The sequence below is a fragment of the Notamacropus eugenii genome, chromosome 4 (genome assembly GCF_028372415.1).
Source record: "Notamacropus eugenii isolate mMacEug1 chromosome 4, mMacEug1.pri_v2, whole genome shotgun sequence".
In the NCBI taxonomy this organism is placed as follows: domain Eukaryota; kingdom Metazoa; phylum Chordata; class Mammalia; order Diprotodontia; family Macropodidae; genus Notamacropus; species Notamacropus eugenii.
Window position 1 is genome coordinate 244,401,485 of NC_092875.1, and position 25,756 is coordinate 244,427,240.

General features: G+C 37.2%; 1 protein-coding gene across 1 annotated transcript in view; it reads left to right on the plus strand.

Moving 5' to 3' along the window:
- The window catches only part of COLEC12 (collectin subfamily member 12), a 235,803-nt gene that overhangs the window by 187,735 nt on the left and 22,312 nt on the right, over positions 1-25,756 (plus strand). Inside the window, exons 3-5 of the mRNA XM_072604343.1 lie at positions 1,566-1,688; positions 20,860-20,958; positions 21,727-22,773. Of these exons, the coding sequence (XP_072460444.1) occupies positions 1,566-1,688; positions 20,860-20,958; positions 21,727-22,773 (1,269 nt within the window). The remainder of the gene's footprint in view (positions 1-1,565; positions 1,689-20,859; positions 20,959-21,726; positions 22,774-25,756) is intronic.

The following is a 25,756-nucleotide window of genomic DNA, read 5'->3' on the forward strand; positions in this document are numbered from 1 at the left end:
AATGACAGCTGGTTACTACTCAGACCAGTATGTACTTTAACAGGTTGAAACGACTATATATGCACTAAAACTTTACTCCCTCTCACCAAGAAAGCAAGCTCTTTGTTCCAAAACCAGACCATAACTTATAAATACAGACTAGTACTCCATATCCTACTGTTCCTCACAGTCCAAACACAATGGCTAATTAAACATTGCAGTTTTAAAATGATCTATGTTTGCTACTGAGAGGCAGCATGATATAGTGGATAGAGGCCTAGCTTCAGAACCAGGAAAACCTAGGCTCAAATTTGGCCTCTGATGTGTACTGACTCATAGGAAAGTCACTTAACCTCTCAGTACCTCAGTGACTCTCTAACAGTTGTCTATAGCACAAATCAGCTGTTGATTGATAGAGGGAGCTTACTTACCAGAAATTCCTTAAACCAATAAAATCACATGTCTGGATGTTTTTTTTTCTATTTTAACTGAGATTCCATCACAACAAATTCCAAAGGACTATCTAGACCAGGGGTGGGGAACATGTGGCCTCGAAGCCACATGTGGCCCTCTAGGAAAGGGATACACTTAAGGACCTAGAGGGCCATATGTGGTCTTAAGCCACAGGTTCCCCACCACTGATCTGTACTCTTAGGGTCAGCTGGTTGGCACAGTGGATAGAGTACTAAGCCTAACGTCAGGAAAACTCATCTCACAAAAAATCCAAAAATACTCATCTCCCTAAGTTCAAATATGGCTTCAGATACTTACTAGCTGTGTGACCTTAGGCAAGTCACTTAGCCCTGTATGCTTCAGTTTCCTCATACTCATCTGTAAAATGAGTGGAAAAGGAAATGACAAACCACTCTAGTATCTTTGCCAAGAAAACTCCAAATGGGGTCACAAAGAGTCAGACATAACTGAAACAACTGAACAACAAAATCTAGACTCTTCTACTGTGCTAAAAGTTGTCTTTTGTCCAATATTGCTAAAAACATAAATGGACTAGGATTTGAAATACTTTTGTCATAGCTATTTTCACTGAAATGTTATTATTACATTGAGATTTTGTTCCATGCCATGAAATAAAACCATGTACTATTTCCTAATTGTATGGAATATAGTCATTATTGGATATAGAGAGTCCCTCATGTTGCTAACATGATAGACAAGGAGTATATCCATTTTAAAAATGTTACTTATAACCATTGTTCCATTGCATCCAACCCTTCATGACACCATTTGGGGTCTTCTTGGCAAAAATACTGAAGTGGTTGGCCATCTCCTTCTCTACTCATTTTACAGATGAGGAAACTGAGGCAAACAGGGTTAAGTGACATACAGGGTTACACAGCTAGTAAAAGTGTCTGAGGCTAGATTTGAACTCAGGTCTTCCTGACTCCAGGCCTGGCATTAGTACACCACCTAGTTGCCCCATCAGTCATAGTATAGATACACAAATTCAGGACCTTTGTGTTTATAGTGTGATCCTTTTTAATCATTCTGTGTCTCTGAACACTTACTAGGGTAATATCTTCGAAATAACAATGCTGGGCATAGTTCTTAAAATATATCTTCTCTTACAGGTATTCAAGAAGGAACACAATGTACCAAATGTAAAAATAACTGGGCACTGAAGTTTTCTATCATATTATTATATATTCTGTGTGCCTTGCTAACAATCACTGTAGCCATTCTGGGATACAAAGGTATGTACCATATAAATTTTCCTTTCCAATAGCAAGTTAACTAACTATGGAATGAGAAGTGATTTATCTATAAGCGTAAACATCAAGTATCTTACTTGTATTGAACTTAGGAACATAACTTCAGGTCCTGTACCCTTGTCACTTTAGAGCAACTATAATGTCTAAGAGAAAAAACATCCCTCCCCTCACTGATTTCAGCGATGATTCCCTCCTACCTATGTGAGGATTTTTGTTTTTCAGGTCTTTGAGGTTGTACCATTTTCCTTGTCTGTGAAGTGAATTATCATTTCCAGCTACACTTTCTTCCTCCGTCTTTTCCTGCCCTATCTTAGTGGTCATATGAAAACCTCGGAGCCAACACACGTAAAACCATAGTGATGGTGGCCAAATAAAATAAAATATCTCCATGGTGACTAGTTCCTTCAGCCAGTGTCTACATAACCACTTCCCCCTTTTTCTCCTTAGCAGATTTACTGTGGTCACAGTTGATTTTGGCTAGTTTAATGCCAATGATATCTATAACACAATATAAACGCTACCTTGAAGAAGTTGAAAGGTAATGTAGGTGAAGATCAGAGCTATAATTCAGTTAACTTTCGTGAATTAAAGGGAAGGAAAGGCTGTTAGTTTTTTTCCAAACATCTGATCTCCCTTTCCTTTCATACTCCAAAGAATTACTCTGATTGAGTGAAATTTTCTTCTCCATTTGAAGCATTTTTTTTCCCTTGTGTGACTAAAAGTGAAAGTATCATAATTCAGATCACAGTGGAAAACAACAAAGAATCATGGAACCCTTCCTAGACACATCCATGTTAGGCTCATTTCTCTGATTTCAACACACAAACAGACATGGACAGAGTTTGCTAATCTTAATAACTTTAACTCAGCAGCCAAGTTCAGCTGCCTTCCCTCAGACTGACAGATTGTGCAACTGATACAGAAAAAGGAAAATTCAGAGACTCACTAGCTCTCTGCTCCTTTCGCTATGCCCTCTGTAGCTGCTTTGCGAGTGAGGGGGTGGGTGGGGAAGATCTCCTCAATATGTGGGTATCTTAGCCGTTTCCTTGCACCTTTTTTTCTTTTTAGAACTGTGTGGTTTACAATACTGATCACATGCAGAGCTAGACATTTTCTTGAAGTATTCTTCAATCTGACCCCTAATGCTCAGGTAGATTCAAAATAAAGCATAGCGTGGAGGTTCTCATTTATTCTCTGATGAATTGAGACAATAAAGAATTGGGAAAATTAACAGATCTTTTATTCCTTTTCAGCTGTGATACCCTCACCTAAGTAAAAGCCACCTGTATCGAGGAAATTTAGGTCCAACAAGTATAAATTCTCAGGATAGCTATATAGACAGACACATAGACAGACAGACAGATAGATAGACAGACAGATAGATAGACAGACAGACATATATTAGAGAACTGTGGTCACCTGAAAGTGTCTCCTCCTAAAAAAGAAAACTACTACAAAAGCTTCATTTTGTTATGGATGATTCAAATTAGCCAATTCCATCAAATTAGCCGGCTTTCTATTTCTTTCATTCTGTGTAAACATGATTAGTGAACCAGTGGCAAAGCGGTAACTAAAAATCAAGTGGTGACAATTAAGTTTTTATTGGGTCTCTCTAGGGGGCTCCTGTAGAGCAGTATTTTAAGCCCTTGGAGTTGAATATTTATTATAGAAAGAAAAGGCACAGTCCTTGCCTTTGAAGAGCTTACCTCTTTCTAACATTTGGCCAATTTTTAGTTTTGTTAGGAAATAATTTAGAGAAACTTTGTGTCTTCTTAAAGTACAAGGAAAAATCCAAAGGCAAGATTCTCTGTGACTTTTAGGTGTTACTTCCTCAGTTTTTATAACCTTAGAAAGGAAAATAGTGAACAAAAAGACCTCCTGGAAACCTCCTGGGATCTTTCCTACAAGCATCCCTTCACACTCCAAGTCATTGCTTATGACCATTTGATATCATCCAGCTCTCCTGTTCCCTGTTTTCTTTTTAGGCATTGTGTTCAAAAGTACAACTTTCTTGTGTTGTTCGTGTCTACTTCCTTTCTTTTCAGTTCAGCTATTTGCAAAAACCCACATATGCCATGGCTGTGCTATGGTCTTTCTCAAAGGGGAGACAGTCTCAGTAACCAGATTACACAGACAGATTTCTCTTAAGCCAAATAGCTCAAAGACTTATTTTGATATCACTTCCTTGTTCTGAATGTACTGGATCTGGAGTCTTGGGGGAAATATATTCCAAAGGAACTTTTGAAATTCCACCTCCTGACCTCCCCCATTCACCTCCACCCATTCCTCTTTTGTTTTTTTCTCCTTCTACATACCCCAAATTGGACTTTTTTAATAGCATTTTCTGCAGCAAAAAAGTTTATGTCAACAGCAGAGAATCCTCTAAACTCTTCACTTAAGATGTCCTCAATATGCCTGTGATTTATGGCTCACAAAGCTGCTTTGAAAACTTCGTTTATTGCGGATTCCTTGGACACTCTAGGGAAAGAGCAAAAACCACTCATTCATAAAGTTTGGGGCACCATTACTACATTCACCAAAAGTGTTTACCTGCATACTCTCTCCTAACCTTTATAGCTCAGCAGAGCACAAGAGTAAAAGAAATAAAATAAGCCTTCTGTTATTTTAACCTATCATTCGATCCGATCCAGCAAACATAATTAAGCACCTACTGTGTTCGAAGTGCCATGTGAGGTGCTAGACAAAAATAGCTGCTGCCTTCAAGGATATATTCTACATGGGGAACATAACATATATTCAGATAAACTAATACAAGGTGTAATTTATTTGAGCTAATGGGTGGGAGGGGAGTCAGGAAAGGTTTTGAAGCCAAAGTGACTCCTGAACTGAGCCTTGTCGAAAGATAAAGATTCCAAAAGGTGGATGTGAATTGTTACTTATCCAAAGCACACAAGCACATAGCTAGCTGAGGTATTCCTGAGTATTTTGAATTATTAGTCAAGAAAACCATTGGAACAGTCTTTCATGGGGAAAGGAGAACCACAGAATTTCAGTCATAGGAGACCCCAGGGGCCATTTAGTACAACCCATATGTGAAAAATAATCCCTTCTAAGCTATACTAGACAAAAAAAGTTATTGAGCCTTTACTTAAAGACTTCCAGGGAGTAGAAACTCATCTTCCTTAATTGTTAGAAAGTTTTTCCTCATATTTTTTTGCCCCTTCCCTTCATTATTCCTAATAATATTAATAAGAATTTAGCACTTCAAGGTTTGCAAAGCACTTTACAAATATTATATAATTTTATCCTTACAACATCCCTGGGAAGTAGTGCTAAAATAATAGTGTTATTTGTCCCTCCCTTTTTCAAAGGAAGAAGCTGAGACAGACAGAGATTAAACAATTTACCCAGGGTTACAAAGCTAGTATATGTCTGAGGTCACGTTTGAATTCTCATCTCCCTGACTCTAGGTCCGGTACTCTGATCCATCCTTCTGCTTAATTTTGAAGAGAGCTGTTCTGACCCTCTGTGTGTTTTCTTCTCTAAGCTAGGCATACCCTATTCCTTTAACTAATCTTTGAATGAAACAGACTCTGGACCCTTCACTATTTAACGGTTCTCCAGCTTTTCAATGCCCTTCCTAAAACAGGGCCCCAAAAGCATATAATATTCCAGATGTGGTCTCATCTGGACACAATAGTGTGGGACTACCACCTCCTTATTCCTGGAAGCTATGACTCCCAGTACAGCCTAAAATCACAACCACCTTTTTTGGCTGCCACACCAAACCATTGACATATTCAGCTTGTGGCCCACTCAATTCTTCCTAACATTTTTAGATAAACTTCCCCCTACTTGGAAAGTAGATTATTTTAGAAGCTAAGTGCTGCACTTTATATTTATCACTGTTAAATTTCATCTTGTTGGAATTAACCCAGTGACTTAGTAAAATCTTTTTGAATCCTGACTGCCATCCACTGTGTTCATTACCCCTCTCCGCTCTGTACCATCAGCAAGTTTGGTAAGAATGCCATCTGTGTCTTTATCTAAGTTATTGATAAAACTGTCAAGGAGATGTAGGTCAAGCACAGACACCTGGTGCACTGGAGTCATCCTCCCATGTTGACGTAAAACTGTAATGACTGTTCTTCCAGTCTGGTAATTCAACCAGTTCTGAATCGATCTAATTATACTATTATCTAGTCCAAATTATTCTGTTTTCCACATTAGGAGCACAAAATATTTTGTCAAATGCTATAAAGAGATGGAGACAGACAGAAAGAGAGATAGGACAAAGAGAGATAGATGAATATAGAGAGAGAGAAAAAAAGAGGAGAGAGAAAGGGGCAGAGAGAAAGAGAGAAGGAGGGGGACAGAGGGAGGGAGAGAAGGAGAGGAAGAGAGAGGGAAAGAGAGAGGGAGAGAGACAGAAACAGACAGAGAGAAGGAGGGGGAAGGGGGGGAGGGAAAGAAAGAAAAACAGGAAGAGAAAAAGAGACTGAGTCTGCCATGACCTGTCCTTGATGAAGTCAAGCTCTTGGTGATCTTCAGTGCTTTTCTAGATGTTCACTAATCATCCCTTTAATAATACACTCCAGGAGTTGGGCAGAAATGAAAATCAATCTGACTGACCTATAGTTTGAAGGCTCCATTTTCTTCCTTTGTTGGAAAATCAGATCATTTTGCCCATCTCTAATCATGTAGCACCTTCCTTGTTCTCCACAATCATTCAGAGATCATTGATTCAACAATAGACTTTAACTTTGTCAAAATGGGAATGACTATTAAATAAGAATTGAACCAACGATCTGTACACATATATAAACTAGAGGATTATGATACAGCTGTTGTTGGGATCCAGGCCATGAAACAGCCTTATAATAAGTTGGGGGGTTTTTTTTGGAATTTCCATAATTCAATCTTAATTGGATAGAGTCCAATGTTTTTGCTTTAGTACTTTGAAAAATCTACAATCTCATCGATGACTGTAATCCTACCATCAATGCAGGCTGCCATTCATATTTTGTGGTAAATACTACATGGATGACTTATCTGATGTATTAGGTGCTTTCTTTTTGTTCTTTATCTTGGAGTACCAATATACCTCATCATCTCTTCTTTGATCAGACATTCTTGATAAGGTCTCTTATTACACTTACGGAGTTTAAATCATCATTGGTAACATATTGCATCCATTTATATCCACCATCATCTTTTCTTTTGCTCTTTGATTTATGATTTTAATTCTTTTGAGAATATAGTCTTTCATATTTGGCAGCCATATAAAATCACTAGGAGAATATTAGCATTTAAAGAGATGATTCTGGTTGAATTTCACTCATATTGAAAAAGGGTTTGGGGGGAGATCCAATGCAGATACATGTTTGGGGAGGAAGACATTAAGCCAGACATGGTGCTAAGCACTTTACAAATATCATCTCCTTCTATCCTCACAACAACTCTTCAGAGTAGGTGGTATCATGATCCCTATTTTACACTGAGAAAACTGAGATAGACAGAGGTTGCGAGACTTGTCCAAGGTCCACAGTTAGAAAGTATCTGAAGTTAGATTTGAAGTTAGGTCTTTCTGACTCCAGGTCCAGCACTCTGTCAACTGTGCCCCATAGCTGCCACACAATAGCCTCTGTCTGGACCTCTTAGATAATTCCATTTCCCCTCTTCACTTTGTCCTTCATACAGTTAGTTTTTGTTATGCAACTAAATCTCTCTCTCTCTCTCTCTCTCTCTCTCTCTCTCTCTCCTCCCCCTCCATATAGATATAGAGATGTAGATATAGATATATCACTTATTGCTAACACATAATGATTGCTTAGTACATGCCTATTGAGTGATTGGTTGAAGATGGTACTCATAATACATAATATTAGATGATAAGTACATTAGAGAGTTGTAAATTAAAGGTTACTTAATAGATCTGGACTAAGTTTATAAATCTGTCCATGTCACTTCTCTGCTAAGACATGAGGTGTTAATTTGTCACCTGCTAAGTAAAATAGCCATAACTTGCAGGCTCCATTGATATCCATTCAATGTCAAGAGATCTGGAAGATGCCAAAAGGGTCTACTTAATGTACTTGGTTATAGGGCTGGTATATCCAATCTAAACTATAGATATAATATATATTCAGACTTCAAACTTGTATCTAGCTTTTAGACAAAGACTTTTAGAGAAAAAGAGGCTGCCTCATCACTAGTGGGGTAGACTGGACCACAGAGATGAGAGTATACTCTAATTTAACTACTAAGGAATTAAGAATGACAGGCAGAGAACCAAGGAACTTAACTCTATACCATGCTGTAAAATCAGCTGGGGTGAGAGGGTGAGGGGACCGTTCCCTATCATAGATCAAAGGAAATCATACTGTACCATTACTCGCTAAGTGTTCCTTGGCTCACAAAGCAAGACCTCCCCGTCTGTGGGAGCCCATGGGATAGGATAGGAGAGAACAGGAACATAAACATACCCCAGAGGCAGTTGACTGGCCCTCCTCCCAGGGGACAAAGATGCAGATTCCCTATAGTGGCAAGTAACTTCCACAGCTGAGTACCTAATGAAAAGATAACCAGGTCACTGATACCAGCTGCAAGATTGGGAGGGGGAATAGGGGAACATTGGAAGTGGGGTGGGAAAGGAAATACAAATTGTGAAACCTATTTGATTCAGTCCCATCCTCTAGGATTTTTGTATGCTAAGGCTTACCCAACCCAGAGACGAGGTATCTACACACACACACGTATGCAGATACACACACACACACACACACACACACACACACACACACACACACCAGATTTCATGCTGTGACACAGTTAGAATTAAGTTTCCTGGCTTCCTGTCTCATTTCTCATACCTTATTAAGCAATTCAGAGCATAACCTCATTTACTTCAGTCACCCACCAAAACCCACTGCTGGGTAATCATCTATTCATACCACATCAGCATTTTGTTCAGCCCTGAATGTGTGTCACTGTCCCTTGGCTTGGATGGTGTGAACATCCTGCTGCGCCTGTCCCTCCTAGATACTAGCCCTATTTTGCCTGTGAAATCGTGGGGCAATGGTGGCTATATACCCTTTGTTGTTCCCTGTTGGCATCTGTTTATCCAATACTAGTACTATGCCTGTGTGGTAGTGTCGCTTTTCAGGAACAGCTCTCTCCTTTTTGCACTGCAAAGGCCCTCCACAGTTTGGCACCATCCTAACTTTCAAGCGTTATATTTAACAACCCCTTAATAGGTACTCTGTGCCCTAGACAAATTAGACTATTCTGTTCCCCATACACACCCTGTCCTTTCCTTTCTTTTGCTCCCATCGTTCCCTCTGCCTAAAATATCCTTCTTCTTCCTCTTCCTCTCCATCTCTTGGATTCTTTCCCATCCTGTAATCTCTTCCATGAAGTTTTCTCTTATTCTCCCAGTTAATGATAACTTTTCCCTGCTTATACCTCAAACAGTACTTTGGTTCACATCTCTCTAAGGTACTTATTATGTATTAAAATTATTTCTGTGTATGTGTATATATATTTGTGTGTACATGTATGTATGTATATGCATATACATATATATATTATCCTCCTATTGACTGTGAACTACATGAAGATAGGGGCTATATCTTTTCTCAACTTTGATCTCCCCTAAAGCCCAGCATAGTGTTCTGCATATAGAAGGTGATTAAGAAATGCTTTTAATTTAAAACTTAAGAGTTGAAAAAAAGCCTAAAGATCATCTTGCTCAATTTCTTTTAACAGAGAAGGAAATTCAGATTTTTATTATAGTCAGAAACATAAAGTGAATTGCCTAAGGCAACATAAGTTATGGGGCAAAAACTGGGAATAAAACTAGAGTTATTGGTTTCCCCAGCATTCTTTCTATTACACCATCCTGTCTCCTTCTTCATCCTTTGAGTCCCTAAGGGAGTGCCCTCGGTGTAATAGATGTGCAATAAGTGTTTGTTGATGATTAAAGAAAAGTATAAAAATGAAACATCCGCTCAAGTCTTACTCCAATGCATCATTATGGTGTGGAGGTGCCTTTGCATTCTCAAAGACTGTACCAGGAAAGCACAATCTCTACTGGGTCTAGCCAAGCTAAAAAGGCTCCATTCACAATTCTGGTAAAATAGTGTGTGTGTTTCATTCAAGGACCAACCTACCAAAGGCCCATTACCATAAAGTTGACTAGTAGATGATGAAATTATTAACCAAAGCAATTCATAGAACATGGTGAGACTGCAATCTGCATCAGTGAAGGGATTAAGTGACCAATAAATCTGCCAAAATATTGAAGAATTGACAGAATCCTCATAGTGTTTGCCATTTGGTTAGAGAAACAACCTTATGCCTAATAAATGCTAAATGCTTTCAGCAAGATGGTGATGTTAATTGTAATGACTAAGCCCAGTCCCTCTGTACCACCTCAAAACAGTGGCAAATGAACCAAATCAAGCTAAAATACAACAAGAAAGAAAAGAAATTTGAAAAAACCTCACAGGAAAAAAAAACATGACAAGAAAAAGAAAAAATAAAGAAATAGGTAAGCAAAAAAATCCAACCTAATATAGTACATCAATATTAGTAAAAGTATAGCAGAATCTCCAGAAGGAAAAGACAAGACTATGATAATTATTCAATTAATAATTAAACACTTATTAAACACCTACTATGTACAGGCACTGTGCCAAGTGTTAGAGTTTTAAAAAAGAGGCAAAAGAGAGTTCTTGCCTGCAAGGAGATTGCAGTTTAATGGGATGACAACATGCAAACAAATATATATTAAGTTAAACTATACACAGGGTAAATAAGAATTAATTAACAGAGGGAGAAGTCTTATGAGGGACCGGGGAAGGCTTCTGTAGAAAAAGGAACTTTAGTTGGTTCTTAAAGGAAGCCAGGAGGTCAGTAGCTGGAGAGGAGGAGGGAGAGCATTCCAGGCATGGTGACAGAAAGAGAAAATGCCAGCCAACAACTGTACTTCTAAAAGAAAGAACAGATATACTGAAAGAATGTCCAGAGTGATTTAGAGTCATAGTAAGTATAAAAAAAGGAAGATCTGCCTCTATAACACTGGAAACAGTTTCACCTAAGGAAGAATTCAAGATGATTTTAATTTACATTTATTGACCTTATAATTGATAAAATAGAAAGTGGTGGATTAAGCAATGAACCAGTAGAATGAAAAGTGATGACATTAAATAACAAACAACGGAGCAAATTTTTTTAAAGTGTTTAACTAGGGGCAGCTAGGTGGTACTGTGAATAGAGCAGCAGCCTCACAGTTAGGAAGACCTAAGTTCAAATCCAGCTGCAGACACTTACCATGTATGTGATGCTGGGAAAATCACTTAACCCTGTTTGCTTCCAATAAATAAATAAAATTTTAAAACTGGAAAAATGGGTTAAGTTTCTACTGACCAAAGTAATAGAGCTAGAAAGATCGATGCAATCAGAAAATTTGAGAATTGTTGGCCTTCCAGAAAAATACAAAGAAACAGAGTCCAATTATATAGGAAATAATACCAAAAAAATTGCCTGTGTTGGAAAGAAGCGAACAAAATCAATAGGATGTTGAGAGGGGAAGGCTACATTTGATTCAGTCAGTGATAAAATTATCAAGTTCTAGAGTTTTAGCATCAGGTATAGAGGCTTGAAAGCTGCCAGGTGAAAGCAATTTACATCATCAACAGGATAGTTTGAATAACTCAAGATTATTAAACAACCACAAGATGTTGTAATAAAATATAGGAAAAATCAAGAGAAATTGGCCTGCATTGCAAGATTAATTCTCCTTTAAAACCTAAAGATGCTCCTTCATAGGAAAAATCATTCTTCAATGATGTCAAGAACATTCATTCTGAAAATTGAGAATTTGATAGGATCTTTGACAATGAATTAATAATGCTTAAATTAGCTTGAAGAAGAGATTTTGAAAACTGAAAGATGAGATTAATAATTTTAAAACTAAATTGATCAAGAAAACGAATAAGTTTTTAGAGACAGTAAAACCAAATTAATAAAACCAAGAATATGAAAGACAAATTCACAATAATTATAAAGAAAATTACCAGAAACTACTCTGTCTAATTATATGACAACAAAACGGACAGTCTAAATGACCTATATAAATAGCTAAGATAAAATAAAATAAAATGCTAAAATTATCAAATAAATTACCTAAATAACCCCTCAACAAGTAAGTAAATTTCCACAGAGAAACTGCAGATATAGAATAGTGAGTTCCATTATAAATACAAAGATCAAGTAATCTCTGTGCTACATAAACTATTTTCAATAGCAGAAAGTAAACACTCTATCAAACTGTTTCTGTGAGATGAACTTGCTCCTGATTTCCTAACCAGGAAGGGATAAAGCAGAAAAAGGAAATTAGATTACTATAACAAATTAATATTGAAGCAAAAATACTTTTAAATACTGACAAAGACATTATACCTTTGTATTTTTTTTAATCTACTGTGACAAAGTTAGATTTATACCAGGGAGGTAAGTATGGCTCAATATTAGGAAAGTAATTGACATAATAAATATTTTTAACAGACCTATGATGTCATTGGTAGGAAATTCCATTGAAAAAACTGTCTGCCTATGAAGATCAGCACCTGCTCTGCAACTTAGAGTCTTAGAGTACTGTGTAGAATACTGAGACACTGACTGGGACACATAAGTGATTTGTCCAAGATCACATAACCATTAGGTGTCAGAGGTGAGACTTGAACGCAAGTCCTCCTGACTTTGAGGCCTGCTTTCTATCAATCACATCATATTTACCTCTTATAACATGTAGTATTAATAACAAAATAAAAACCACATGATTATATATATATATTAAAAACAGAAAAAGACATTGATAAAATATAGTACTCATTTAAAAAACATGCCAAAACTTTGTAAATGAAGACAATTTTGAACAAAATTCAGATTTTAAAAAAAAGTTGGTCAATATTGGTACTAATTTGTAAAGCAATTCACCTGTCTGTTCTTTTTACTAATAGAAAACTCCTAGAGTAAAAATCTTAAGCACTCATTCATGGTTTTTACATAAGTATTTCAAGATTCATACATTAGGAGTACTCAACAGTAATGTATTAGGGATTTGAAGAATATATTGAAACAAAATTTATCAATAAAATTTTTCATAATGGTAGAATGATGGACTGGGAAGCAGGAGGATCAGAGTTCAAATCCTACCTCAAATACCTAAAATCTGTGTGCCTTTGCACTAGCACTTTAACCTCCCCGATTCTCAGTTCTTCGTTTGTAAAGTGAAAGATTTAGACTAGCCTTCTTACCGCTCTTCCATATCTCCATCTATCCTCCTATGATCCTAAAAGTGCTGTGCTGTATGATATAAATAAAAAATGTTACAAAGGTTCAGAAAAAGGAGAGATCAGTGTAAGGTAGAACAGTTGCAAAAGACTTTGGAGTTGAGAAAAGACTTGAACTAGGACTTCAAGGACAGGTAGGGCATGGAAGGTTAGGAGGAGGAGGAGAGCATGAATAAAACATAATAATCAAGTATTTTTACAAACAAAGGTAAAAATTGGCATTTGAATCCTGGCTATGGGAAGGGGAAACAACTGGGTACTAGGAAAAGGACATCTAGCTGGAGGAAGGGCCGAATTGAAAGTATTTTTCAACTCTTGCACACTCATTGAAACACCAATAATGTGGAAGAGAAATGCTCCATCAAGAAACAAATGGCCCCACAAAAAAGAGCTCTTACAAAACAATGATGGTTTTCCTTCTCCAAGAGTTATCTAACAAGGGCCATAGGTTGATAGACTTGTGGTCTCTAGACTAAGATAACATATGTTTTGTGTTAAAAAGTTAATAATAAGGACCAAGGAAAATGCTGTGGGATATTACAGCAAGTGTTAGTTCTGGATCACAACCAGTCTGCTATTTGTATGCAGTAGGCAAGCTGCCATCTTCTCAAGCCTGAAGTTTGGAGCTCCACACTAAAAGCTCTATTTTTAAACACAAACATACACAGATAAACATGGGGCTTCATGGAGCTAGCTCATTAACACTTGTGTACAGGGCAAATAGGTAGTTCCCTTGAAAAGTTCAAGTAAAAATTAATACTCTCATTAAAACATCTATTTGTTTTCTTTTTTAAACTGTAAACTCAGTTTTTTTTTAACAATTCTATGACTCTTTAAAACCAAAATAGAAGAAAAATAAAGAGGGAGAAAAATGAGTGACCATCAGCATATTTAGAGGAGAGTTTTACTGCCAGCAAAGGAGGGCGAGTCTTAAGGTCCTTCTTGTGGTTTAAGCACAGGCTGAGGCACATGTTTTGACTTGAGAATCAAGCCTGAATCTAAATGCGTAAACATTTTAACTTTTTTTCCCCTGTTCCTGCCCACAGTGTAATAATTTTATTTTTGCTTTACTGAGGCAGTTGTAACACTTTGTTCCTAGGGACTAAGAAATGTGCATATGAAGAAAACAAGTAAGCTAAGGGTGAAAATTATTATAGCCAAATCTATTATTACTAGACCATCAATGTACAGTATTATCAAAAGTCTATCAATAGATTTCCGTTCTTGTGAGTCTGTCTGTGATCTGAGGATCAACTCTTAATTCTTTTTGCCATTGTCACCTGAGGAGTTAATTCTAACACCATGACCTTTCAAGTCACATAACACCTTCCTCCTTCCAGATGCAGAAACCAGAAGATCTTCTCAAGGGAAGGGGCTCTGGTAGGGCAATAAAGTGATTCTACTGAGACAGAAACCAATCATTTCAAGGAAGTTGGTTACACAGATATATCTTTCATTTTTCTTCCCTTTCACCTTTTAATTATTAGAACATCTGAAAAAGTAAAAATTATTTATACTATATTCACTTGCTTAAAATAAGATGAATAATAATCGCTAGCAGTTATAGAGTTTTGTTTAAGGTTTGCAAAGCATTTTACACGTTATCTCATTTGATCCTTACAACAACTTTTTAAGTTAGTTTTATAATCCCCATTTTACAGGTGAGAAAACTGAGGATAAGAAACATCAAGAAACTTGCCCAGAGTCACACAGCTAGTGAGTGCCTGAGACAGGATTTGAACTCTGGTCTTCTTCACTCCAAGTCCAACACTCTATGCCGTGCTCCACTTAGCTGTCTAAAAAAAAGTTGATGCTGAAAAACATTCTTTTAAAAAAATCTGTTGCAAACCAGGAAGAGACAAAACAGAGAAAGAAAATTATAGGCCAATTTCCCTAATGAATATAGATGCAAAAATTTTAAATAAGATTTTAGCAAAACAAATACAGCATCTTATCATGAGATTAATACATTATGATCAGGTAGGATTCATGCCAGGACTACAGGGCTTGTTCAATATTAGGAAAACTATTAGCATTATCAATCACATCAACAACAAAGCTAACAAAAACCACATGATTATCTCAGATGCAGAAAAAGCTTTTGACAAAATACAACACCCATTCCTACTAAAAACACTGGAAAACGTAGGAATAAAGGGAACTTTCCATAAAATAATAAGCAGTATCTATCTAAAACCTTCAGCAAGCATTATATGCAATGGGGATAAGCTAGATGCATTCCCAATAAGATCAGGGGTGAAACAAGGTTGTCCATTATCACCACTATTATTCAATATGGTACTAGAAATGTAAGCTGTAGCAATTAGACAAGATAAAGATATTCAAGGAATAAGAATAGCCAAAGAAGAAACTAAGTTATCACTCTTTGCAGATGATATGATGATTTACCTAGAGAATCCCAGAGATTCAAGTAAAAAATTACTTGAATTAATAAACAACTTTGGCAAAGTTGCAGGTTACAAAATAAACCCACACAAATCTTCTGTGTTCCTATGTATTAGCAACAAAGTCCAACAGCAAGAGATAGAAAGAGAAATCCCATTTAAAGCTAGGGTAGACAGTATAAAATACTTAGGAGTCTACCTGCCAAAACAAACCCAGGGATTATATGAACACAATTACAAGACACTTTTTGCACAAATAAAGTCAGATTTAAGTAAGTGGAAAAACATTAGTTGCTCATGGGTAGGCCGTGCTAATATAATAAAAATGACAATTCTACCTAAATTAATATACTTATTTAGTGCCATACCAATTAAACTATCAGACAATTATTTTCTAGAGCTGGATAAAATAATATCAAAATTCATTTGGAAAAACAAAAGGTCCAGAATATCAAAGGAACTAATGAAAAGAAATGCTTGGGAAGGTGGCCTAGCGCTACCAGACCTCAAACTCTACTATAAAGCAGCAATTATCAAAACCACTTGGTATTGGCTAAGAAACAGAGAGGTAAACAAGTGGAATAGACTTGGCACTCAAGATGCAGTAGGCAAGGAATATAGCAACCTTCTGTTTGATAAACCCAAGGACCCTAGCTTCTGGGATAAGAACTCATTGTTTGACAAAAATTGCTGGGAAAACTGGATAACAGTGTGGCGGAAATTAGGCATAGACCCATACCTGACAACGTACACAAGAATAAAGTCCAAATGGGTACATGATTTAGGTATAAAGATTGATACCATGAATAAACTGGAGAAGCAAGGAATAGTGTATTTATCAGATCTATGGAGAAGGGAAGAATTCTTTACTAAAGGAGAGATAGAAAGCATTATGAAATGCAAAATGGATAACTTTGATTACATTAAACTGAGAAGTTTTTGCACAACCAAACCCAATGCAACCAAAATCCGGAGGGATGTAGTAAATTGGGAAAGAATTTTTACAGCTAAGCTCGGGGATAAAGGCCTCATTTCTAGAATATATAGAGAACTGACTCATATGTATAATCATACAAGTCATTCCCCAATTGATAAATGGTCAAAGTATATGAACAGGCAATTTTCAGAGGAAGAAATTAAAGCTATCTATAATCATATGAAAAAATACTCTAAATCACTATTGATTAGAGAGATGCAAATCAAAACAACTCTGAGGTACCACATCACACCTCTAAGATTGGCAAACATGACAGAACAAGAAAATGATAAATGCTGGAGAGGATGTGGGAAAGTTGGAACACTAATTCATCGTTGGTGGAGCTGCGAGCGCATCCAACCATTCTGGAGAGCAATTTGGAACTATGCCCAAAGGGCTACAAAAATGTGCATACCCTTTGACCCAGCAATATCGCTACTAGGACTATATCCCCAAGAGATCATAAAAATGGGAAAGGGTCCCACATGTACAAAAATATTTATAGCAGCACTCTATGTAGTTGCCAAAAACTGGAAGTCAAGGGGATGTCCATCAATTGGGGAATGGCTGAATAAATTATGGTATATGAATGTAATGGAGTACTATTGTGCCATAAGAAATGATGAACAAGAAGACTTCAGAGAGGCCTGGAAGGACTTATATGACCTGATGCTGAGTGAAAGGAGCAGAACCAGGAGAACTTTGTGCACAGCAACGACCACAGTGTGCGAGAGTTTTTTCTGGTAGACTTGGAATTTTGTAATAACACAAAAACTTCTTATAAAAAAAAAAAATCCCAAAGGTGGTTCTCAAGGCAAAATGCCTTCCACACTCAGAGAAAGAAATATGGAAGTCATTCACAAAATGTAGCAGATCATGTTTGTGTATGTGTATGTGTTTGTGTATCATGTTTTGATTTGTTATATGATTTCTTTCATTTATTTTAGTCTGACTACATAGCATGACTATAGTGAAAATATACTCAATAGGAAAGTATATGTAGAACCTATACAGAATTGTATACAGTCATGGGGAGGGAGGGGGGTAGTGGGGGGTAGGTGTGGGGGGGATAAAATCTCAATTGTATGGCAGTGATTGTTAAACATTAAAAAATAATAAAAAAAAATTTTTCCTCCCTAAAAAAAAAAAAAAATCTGTTGCAACCAACAGAAGGGCAACATTGGTACTGAGCTGGGAGCATACTGGTGATCTCTAGGAAATGTTAATACAAAATTTATCTGGAAATTTTTTCATAGTGGTAAAGTGTTGGACCTAGAGTCAGAAAAACCTAGTCTCAAACCCTACATCAGACACTTTCTAGTTGTGTGTAAGTCATTTAATCTCACTGAACTTCAGTTTCTTCATTTGAAAAATGAGAAGAATGGTGCCTGTGACATGTATCTCACAGGGTTGCAGTGAGGTTCAAATGAATGGATTTTTAAAAGCATTTATTAAGCATGTATTCAAGCACTAAAGCATTAAGGATTTTAAAAAAAGGCAAGACAGTTCCTGCTGTCAAGAAGTTCATTCTAATAGGAAACCTGAGATAATGTGTTAAACATTTTGAAGTCTTAAGGTGCTATTGGCAGGGCTGTAGAGGCAATGTTCAGAGTGGGGAATGAAGTGAAATGTGGCTTGGACTTTTCTGAAAGAGTGATCTGAGAGGTCATTAAGTAGAAGAAGAAGATAGCCTAGAGCAGACATTCCAGAGATGAAAGTGTTAAAACTCCCAGGGCATGGTCTTTGGTGGAGCTATAAGGCTGTTAGTGAGACTGATTAAAATGGCCAAAGACTGGAGAGTGAGTGGTCACATGCAGGCTAAAGGACATTATTAGTAAAAAGAATTTGACCAATCAGAATAGCTCAAAGTACTAATCTCACCACAAAACCCTGCCTCCTCCTTTCCTCTACTATATTTTCCTGAGTTCCATTCATACAACTATAACATAGTTTTATTGACTAGACTAGACAATCCAAAAAACAAGGGAGCATTTTAAACTCTGTATATGCTATTTTTTACTTACCTATTTATAGTGATGGCTCTAGACTCCATAGAATGAGAAAAACTACATTTTCCTTCAGGATTCTAAGGGTACTTTTGGATAGATTTGGGTTTCTTTCTCTAACACAATCTGAGAGAATCTTCCCCTCATCCCATTTTTCCCACACACACATGCTGCCACACAGCAGTAATTAGCTCTCCAATTCCACTTAACCAATTAATTTCAATTAGCTTTCACAAAAGGATAATTACTGTAAAGATATAACAAGAACAGAAGTTCAAACATTTCCCCAACACCTAAGGGCACACTCTCCCCTATGACATCTCAGTCTCTGGGGAGAATGGGTTCAAGCTTAATGTAGTTTCTACACTTCCAAATTCAACACAGTCACTAACTAAATCTTAGTTTTGGATACTGCTGAACACAATCCCACTAGTAAACTAGGTTGGATCACTCAGCTCCTTCCTCACTGGCCACAAAAATTTTCCTGAACTCCTCTTCTGGATTCTGGTGTTTTGTCTCCTGATCTTTCAAAGACAGCAAAGACACAGACATCATCAATCTCCTTCACCTAAAAGCAAGAAACAGATGACCACAGAGACAAAGCTACAGCGTTGCCGTATACTTCCTCAGAGTGCACACTGGAGCAGCTTCATGGGGGAGATAAAAGACTAAGGTCTCTCTTTCCATAGTTTTTGCCTCTTTACTTGAACATACCAGTGAAAAAAATTAAAAGTCAAGAAATTGGCCCTAACAGATTATGCCCTGCTCCTTTCTGAATGCACCTCAACTTTGGCTATGCAGCCAATCAACATGGGATTAGCAGATTCCAACCAACTACAGGAACAAATGCTCCGAATCTGGGAACAGGTCACTTCCATTATATGTCATCTTGACTTTCTGGAAGTAGGCTCCCCAGTCTCTTACACATGGGGGATTTCATCAGCTCTTCAATACAGACCCCCATTACATATTTATAGAATCAGGAAAAGGAATAGAATCACAAATACATTTAAACAACTACCACTCACATCTTCTTCCAGATTTAGAAGTTTTTAACCCCTCTTTAGATATACTCCAAACTCAGGAATTTGGGAAAAGACAGTTCAGTTCTCTAACCTCATTGTTTTCTCCCGTCCAGGAACAAGCAAAGAGCAACTTTGCCCTCCTACAAGGAACAAGCTATAAGATTTAGTTCCCAAATGCTGTCCCATTCCCATCCTTGAAAAGAGGAGAAACACACAGGCTGAGCTCCAAATACTACTACTTTTTTGTTCACAATTCTATTGTAGGCAGCAGCCTTCCCTCTCTGACTCCTAACTCTGTTCATTGACAGAGTTATGTAACATTTCAACAACTTGGCTTGGCTTGTTCATCACTAGCAGAGAGAGATATATGGCGGATAGTCAAGGGCAGACTAGGTGACTTGGACCAACTAGCTTTTTCTGTCCCTTTGAGTCCTTGACTGTCGTATATAGTTATTTGCATGTTGTCTTCCCCCACCACCTCTGGAATTTGATCTCCTTGAGGACAAGGGCCATGTTTTTGTCTGTATCCTGAATCTTTAGTACAGCATCTGGTACATAATAAGCATTTCATAAACGATTGTTGAATGACTGACTGACTGAAAACACAAGACAGAGAGTCAAATACTTAGAGGCTTGGGTGACTTTGAGGGTTAACTTTTCTGACATTCAGTGATCTGCCCTATTCAAGTAGCATGTCCCAGCTGCCTGATATGTTACGAGGGATCATAAAATAGAATTATAGATGAAAACTGTTTCCTAAATGAGCCATATACTTGGTGCCTAGATGCTGGAGATGTAAATAAATTATAAATGCCAAACCGAATATGATACTTTGTGGGAATTCCCATGGCATATTAAAATAAAGTCAGGTCCAAGCTAAATGCATAACATCTAAGACACAGCAAAATATTCCAGAGCAGAAGAGAATATAATATTCTTAAGTGGCAAAATGGAAAGTACACTGACCATCAGAAGACCTGGATTTGAGTCCCAGATCTGCCATCCATTAGTTGTGCCACTTTGGGCACATCACTTAATGTCTCAGAGCCACATTTCCGTCATCTGAAAGATGAAACTAATAATACTTGTCACAGCTACTTCATAGGGTTGTTGTAAAAAATAAATGAGACAACACCATGAGGGTACTTTGGAAATCATAAAGTGCTATGTAAATGTCAAATACTCACTTATTCATCTAACTCGGGGGTTTTAAGACAATCAAAACTAAGGATTCATCATTTGTTTTTCTTTATATGACCTGATTGCTTTAGTTTTTGCTCCATTCTGTATCCATCACCCTGTTATTCACTAGATCATAAATATTCTAATGTGTTGCTATAATGAAACAGCAGCCCGTATTACAACTAAAAAACCAAGCACAAATAAGGATGATTTTACTAATGAATTATTTTTCAAATGTCAGTTGTAGAGAAAATGGACAACGTCACAGGTGGCATGGAGACATCACATTTAAGATACAACGAGAAACTCACAGAAGTGGAAAGTGGCCTGAAGAAATTAGGTAATTCACAAGTGGAGCAAAACTTATTTCTCTAATTCTAATTTACATAAATAAGTAAAGCTTCTTCTAGCAGAATTCATGTACATTATTAACAGGTAGCCAGAAGAATGTTTAGATTTTGCATTGTCGGTAGAGTCTTTCCACTGAATGCAGTTCAGAAAAATTTTAAAGCTAAGGATTGGTTTGGGAATAGGTCCAATAAAATCTTTAGTAGGCCAAATAAAATCTTAAGACCTATCCTGATCTTAAGGTGCTATAAATGCCCTTCGTTAAATGCTGTTTTACTAAAGACTCTGTAGGTTTATTTTAATATGCTTCCGGTTGTAAATAACAGTTGCATAAATTAGTTTCATATCTGAAAGAGGGGCTGCAAATTATATTCCTCCATTTTTTACCCAGAGGAAAAAATATTTCTTAATGATTAAAGAGCAATAACTTACTTCCCCCTATGATATCCTACCCTGTGGCCTAGAGCAGGGAAAATTTTGAGGGCACAGAGTCATTCAACCATAGTTGTTTGGCAGTCCCAGCATTGGGCATTCTTGAGATATATCCATATAAATCAGGTTGTTAAGAGTTCAAGCTACCCAATTTGGGAACACATGCTTTTCATGCATGTAGATTGAAATCTATTCATGCCCAGATCATACCTCCCAAAGTTCATACACACCACTGTATGTCAATAAAAATCAGACTCTGAAAACCAGCCATGACGCTTTAACTCCTTTCAATGATATTGTGTCTCATTAATAATATTTTCTATTCCAGGAGACCAAACTGGGCAGAAAGCTGTGAGCACCAACACAGAACTTTCTTCCTTCAGATCAGACATACTGGACCTCAGACAACAACTTCGTGAGATTACAGAGAAAACCAGCAAGAATAAGGATGCACTAGAGAAGTTACAGGAGAGCGGGGATATACTAGATGACAGGCAGAGCCAAATGAAAGAAACGTTGGAAAATAACTCTTTCCTGATCACCACTGTCAACAAAACCCTCCAGGCTTACAATGGCTATGTCAACAATCTGCAGCAAGACACAAGCGTCCTCCAGGGAAATTTGCAGAGCCAAATGCATTCACATAATGTGGTCATCATGAACCTAAACAACCTGAATCTAACACAAGTACAACAAAGGAACCTAATAAGCAGTCTGCAGAGATCTGTGGATGACACGAGCCAAGCTATCCAACGAATTAAGAATGATTTCCAAAATCTGCAACAGGTTTTCCTTCAAGCAAGAAAGGACACCGATTGGCTTAAGGAGAAAGTACAGAACTTGCAAATGCTGGCTGCCAACAACTCAGCCTTAGCCAAAGCTAACAATGATACTTTAGAGGACATGAACAGCCAACTTAACTCTTTCAATGGTCAACTGGACAATATCACTACTGTCTCACAAGCCAATGAACAGAATCTGAAAGACCTTCAAGACTACCATAAAGAGTCGGAGAACAGAACCACCACCAAGTTTAATCAGTTAGAGGAACGATTTCAACTCTTTGAAACAGATATAGTTAATATTATTAGCAATATCAGCTATACAGCCCACCACTTGCGGACGCTGACCAGCAACCTGAATGATGTGAGGACAACTTGTACGGACACCTTAACCAAACACACAGATGACCTAACTGCCTTGAACAATACACTGGCCAACATTCGTTTGGATTCTACGACTCTCAGGATGCAGCAGGATGTCATGAGATCAAGGTTAGATATTGAAGTAGCCAACTTGTCCGTGATCATGGAGGAAATGAAGCTGGTAGACTCCAAGCACGGCCAACTCATCAAGAATTTTACAATATTACAAGGTAAATGGAAACCCCAGCTTTAGCTTGTATTTTTAATTCTGTTCCTGGTGCACAGCATCACAGCTTGTGGTGGTACTGTGAATTAAAGGTGAGAAGACATTAGCCCAATTTCCCCAGTGCCTTAGCTATTTTAGTTATAAGTCAAACCCCTTTATAGATTACATTAATCCTTCCAAGTCACAAGAATACCATTTATCCAGTTCCTGCCTCGTTAAATTAAGTACAGTCCTCCAACCCCAGGCTACAGGATCATATTGTAAGTGAGACTGCATTATAATGAGGTCCTTTTGGTGATTAGAACCCTGGGACAGAATCCAAAACTGACCCGTTTATACCATTTTCCACATGAGAGCATGTTGCATTATAGTGATTTTCAACTTTGCAACCTAGTGGCCTGAAAAACTTCATCCTAGTCTGTCTTCAAACTTGTAAGCGTTGTGAGATGAGTTTAAATATGGTGGTCACAAGAAGTTTTGCAGGACCTAGGGACTTCCTTTGCATATCTGGGCACCCCAGACTGAGAAACAGTGCTAGATAATTCTAGCAAAGTTAATTTTTATGAGGATCTCCTGGGGTAAAGCTAATTCACTATTTCTGAAAGGCAGTTTATTTACAAGGAATAGGTTCAGATAATTTTCTACTAGGAAATATGTAGTAATATGACATCAATTAAAAAATGAAGATTCAGATACATAGAACTCAGTGGGAGCTGTATGTGAAAATCTGAGGATTCAGTATTATTCATATCTGACTCTGATATTTCAAGGATCCACTATTTTTTCATTGTATTTCCTCAACCACTGCAGACTGCATCCCCTCTATGATATAGTAGATAATAGAATGGAAGGTCCTTGAAGGCAGGGACTGATTTGTTATTGTTGTTGTACAGCATTCTCAGCACCTAGTACAGTGCTTAGCAATTCACAGGAGTTTAATAAGTATTTTTGAACTGAAGAGTCTTCAGAGTTTCAATGGCCAAAAAATCCCAACATTCTGAACCCAACATGGTGGTGAGGTTCATCAAACTTAACGAGGCTGATTTTAAAATTACAGATATTTGATCCTCATACAGGGTGTATTCTCAAATATTTTCCCAAAAAAGGACTTTCTAAAACATCTTTTTTGGCATAACTTTCAAGAATTTAGGGTGATCTTTATGCTCCTAGTCTCTAAATATTAAAAGTATTTAGGTCAAAAAGAAGTCTTCAGGTGTTACTTTTTTATACTTTGTTATTCATAATACTTATAGATTAATGGTGCTTCATGTAACAAGTTCTGTTTTATGTCTATGATGACAATCAGATGACATTAAGGCTATACCTGAAATATAAAAAGTTGCCATGAATTTGTGGAATCTATCTGCTTCCTATGTAAATTATTAAATGCATGATTTATCTTTTCCTTTCCCTTCTTAATAACCTAAACATGGAAAGAAACAAATGACAAGAAGACTGACAATTTATTTATAGCATCAAAAAGACAATATTTTTCTGATTTTATCTTGGAATACCAATATTTTAGTCTCATCATGTTATACTATATATTTTCCCATAAGCTCTTGGACAATGTAGATTGAGAGAAAAAAACCTTAGTAGCTGTGGGTACATATGCCGGCTTTCCATTAACCATGCCTCTTCTTCTAGTGGAGAGTATAACAGGGCCAGGTGTTGTGCCTTTAATCATAGAATCACAGAATTGTAGAATTGTAAAGGACATAATAGGTAATCTAGTGCAACTCCCACCCACAAAACATATTCTATCTTCAACACCCTAAGCAAGTGATCATCAAAGTTTTACTTAAAGACCTCAAGTAATGAGAAACACATGGTTTTCTAGGTTAGTCCATTCCATTTTGGAACAGCTGTACTTGTTAGACAATTCCATGTATCATATGTATGCCCTCGTTTTTTTCTTCAAGGTCAAGTAGAAAAAGTTGAATCCCTCTTCCACATGAAGGAGGGGAAGGAGCAAACACACATTAAGTGCATAGGTTGTGCCAGGCTCTGTGCTAATAAGCACTTTACAGTTATCTCATTTTTAAAGACAGTTATCGAATCCTTCTCCACCACCACCCCAAGCCTTCTCTTCCCCAGGCTAAACCATTCCTCCTATGAAATGGTTTACCTTTCTCTGAATTCTTTTTAATTTACCAATGTCTCTTCTAAAATGTGGTGCCCAAAACTGGACACATTATACCAGTCATGGCCTCACCAAGATAGAGCATAGAAAAATCATCTCTACTGTCTTGCTCTAGACACTATTTTTCTATTTGGTAGCCCCAAATCATGTTAAAACTACTCTTATCACACTGATGAATCATTGAGCTTCCAAGCCATAAAAGACCCTAGGTCTTTCTCACAAGAACTGCTTTCCAGCTATTTTCTCCATATTGTATTTGTACAATTCTTTACATTCATCCTTATCAAGTCATATCTTGGAACCTGGAGCCCACCATTCCCACCTGTCAGAATCCCTTTTGATCTCGGTTCTGCCATCCAGCAATGACAAATCCCTTGTAGCACTTTACACTGTAATACAGTTTCAGAGTGTTATACAGCTTCACACTTCTGTACAGCTTCATACTTTTATATAGCCCTGATTATTGAAAAGTTTTTCCTTACACTAAGTTAAAATCTGCCATTCAGCAATATGCACCGTTTCTTCTACCTCTGCCCTCTGGGACCATACAGAATATGACAGGTCCTTCTAGCTCTTGAACATCATCATCTTGTCTCCTCTAAACCTTCTCTTCTCCAGGCTAAACGTTCACAGTTTCCTTCAACCAATCTTCACATCACATTGATGGTGCTGAGCCCTTAGTAGAATCTTAAGAAGTTTATGCTGGTTGATTAATTGATTGATTGATTTATCTTGATTACTGTCCTATGGAAACATTGTAGTTTGTCCATGCTCTACCTAAAATATGGTACCCAGGACTGAACACAATACTTTAGCATGAATCCTTTCCCACAAAATCTCAGTA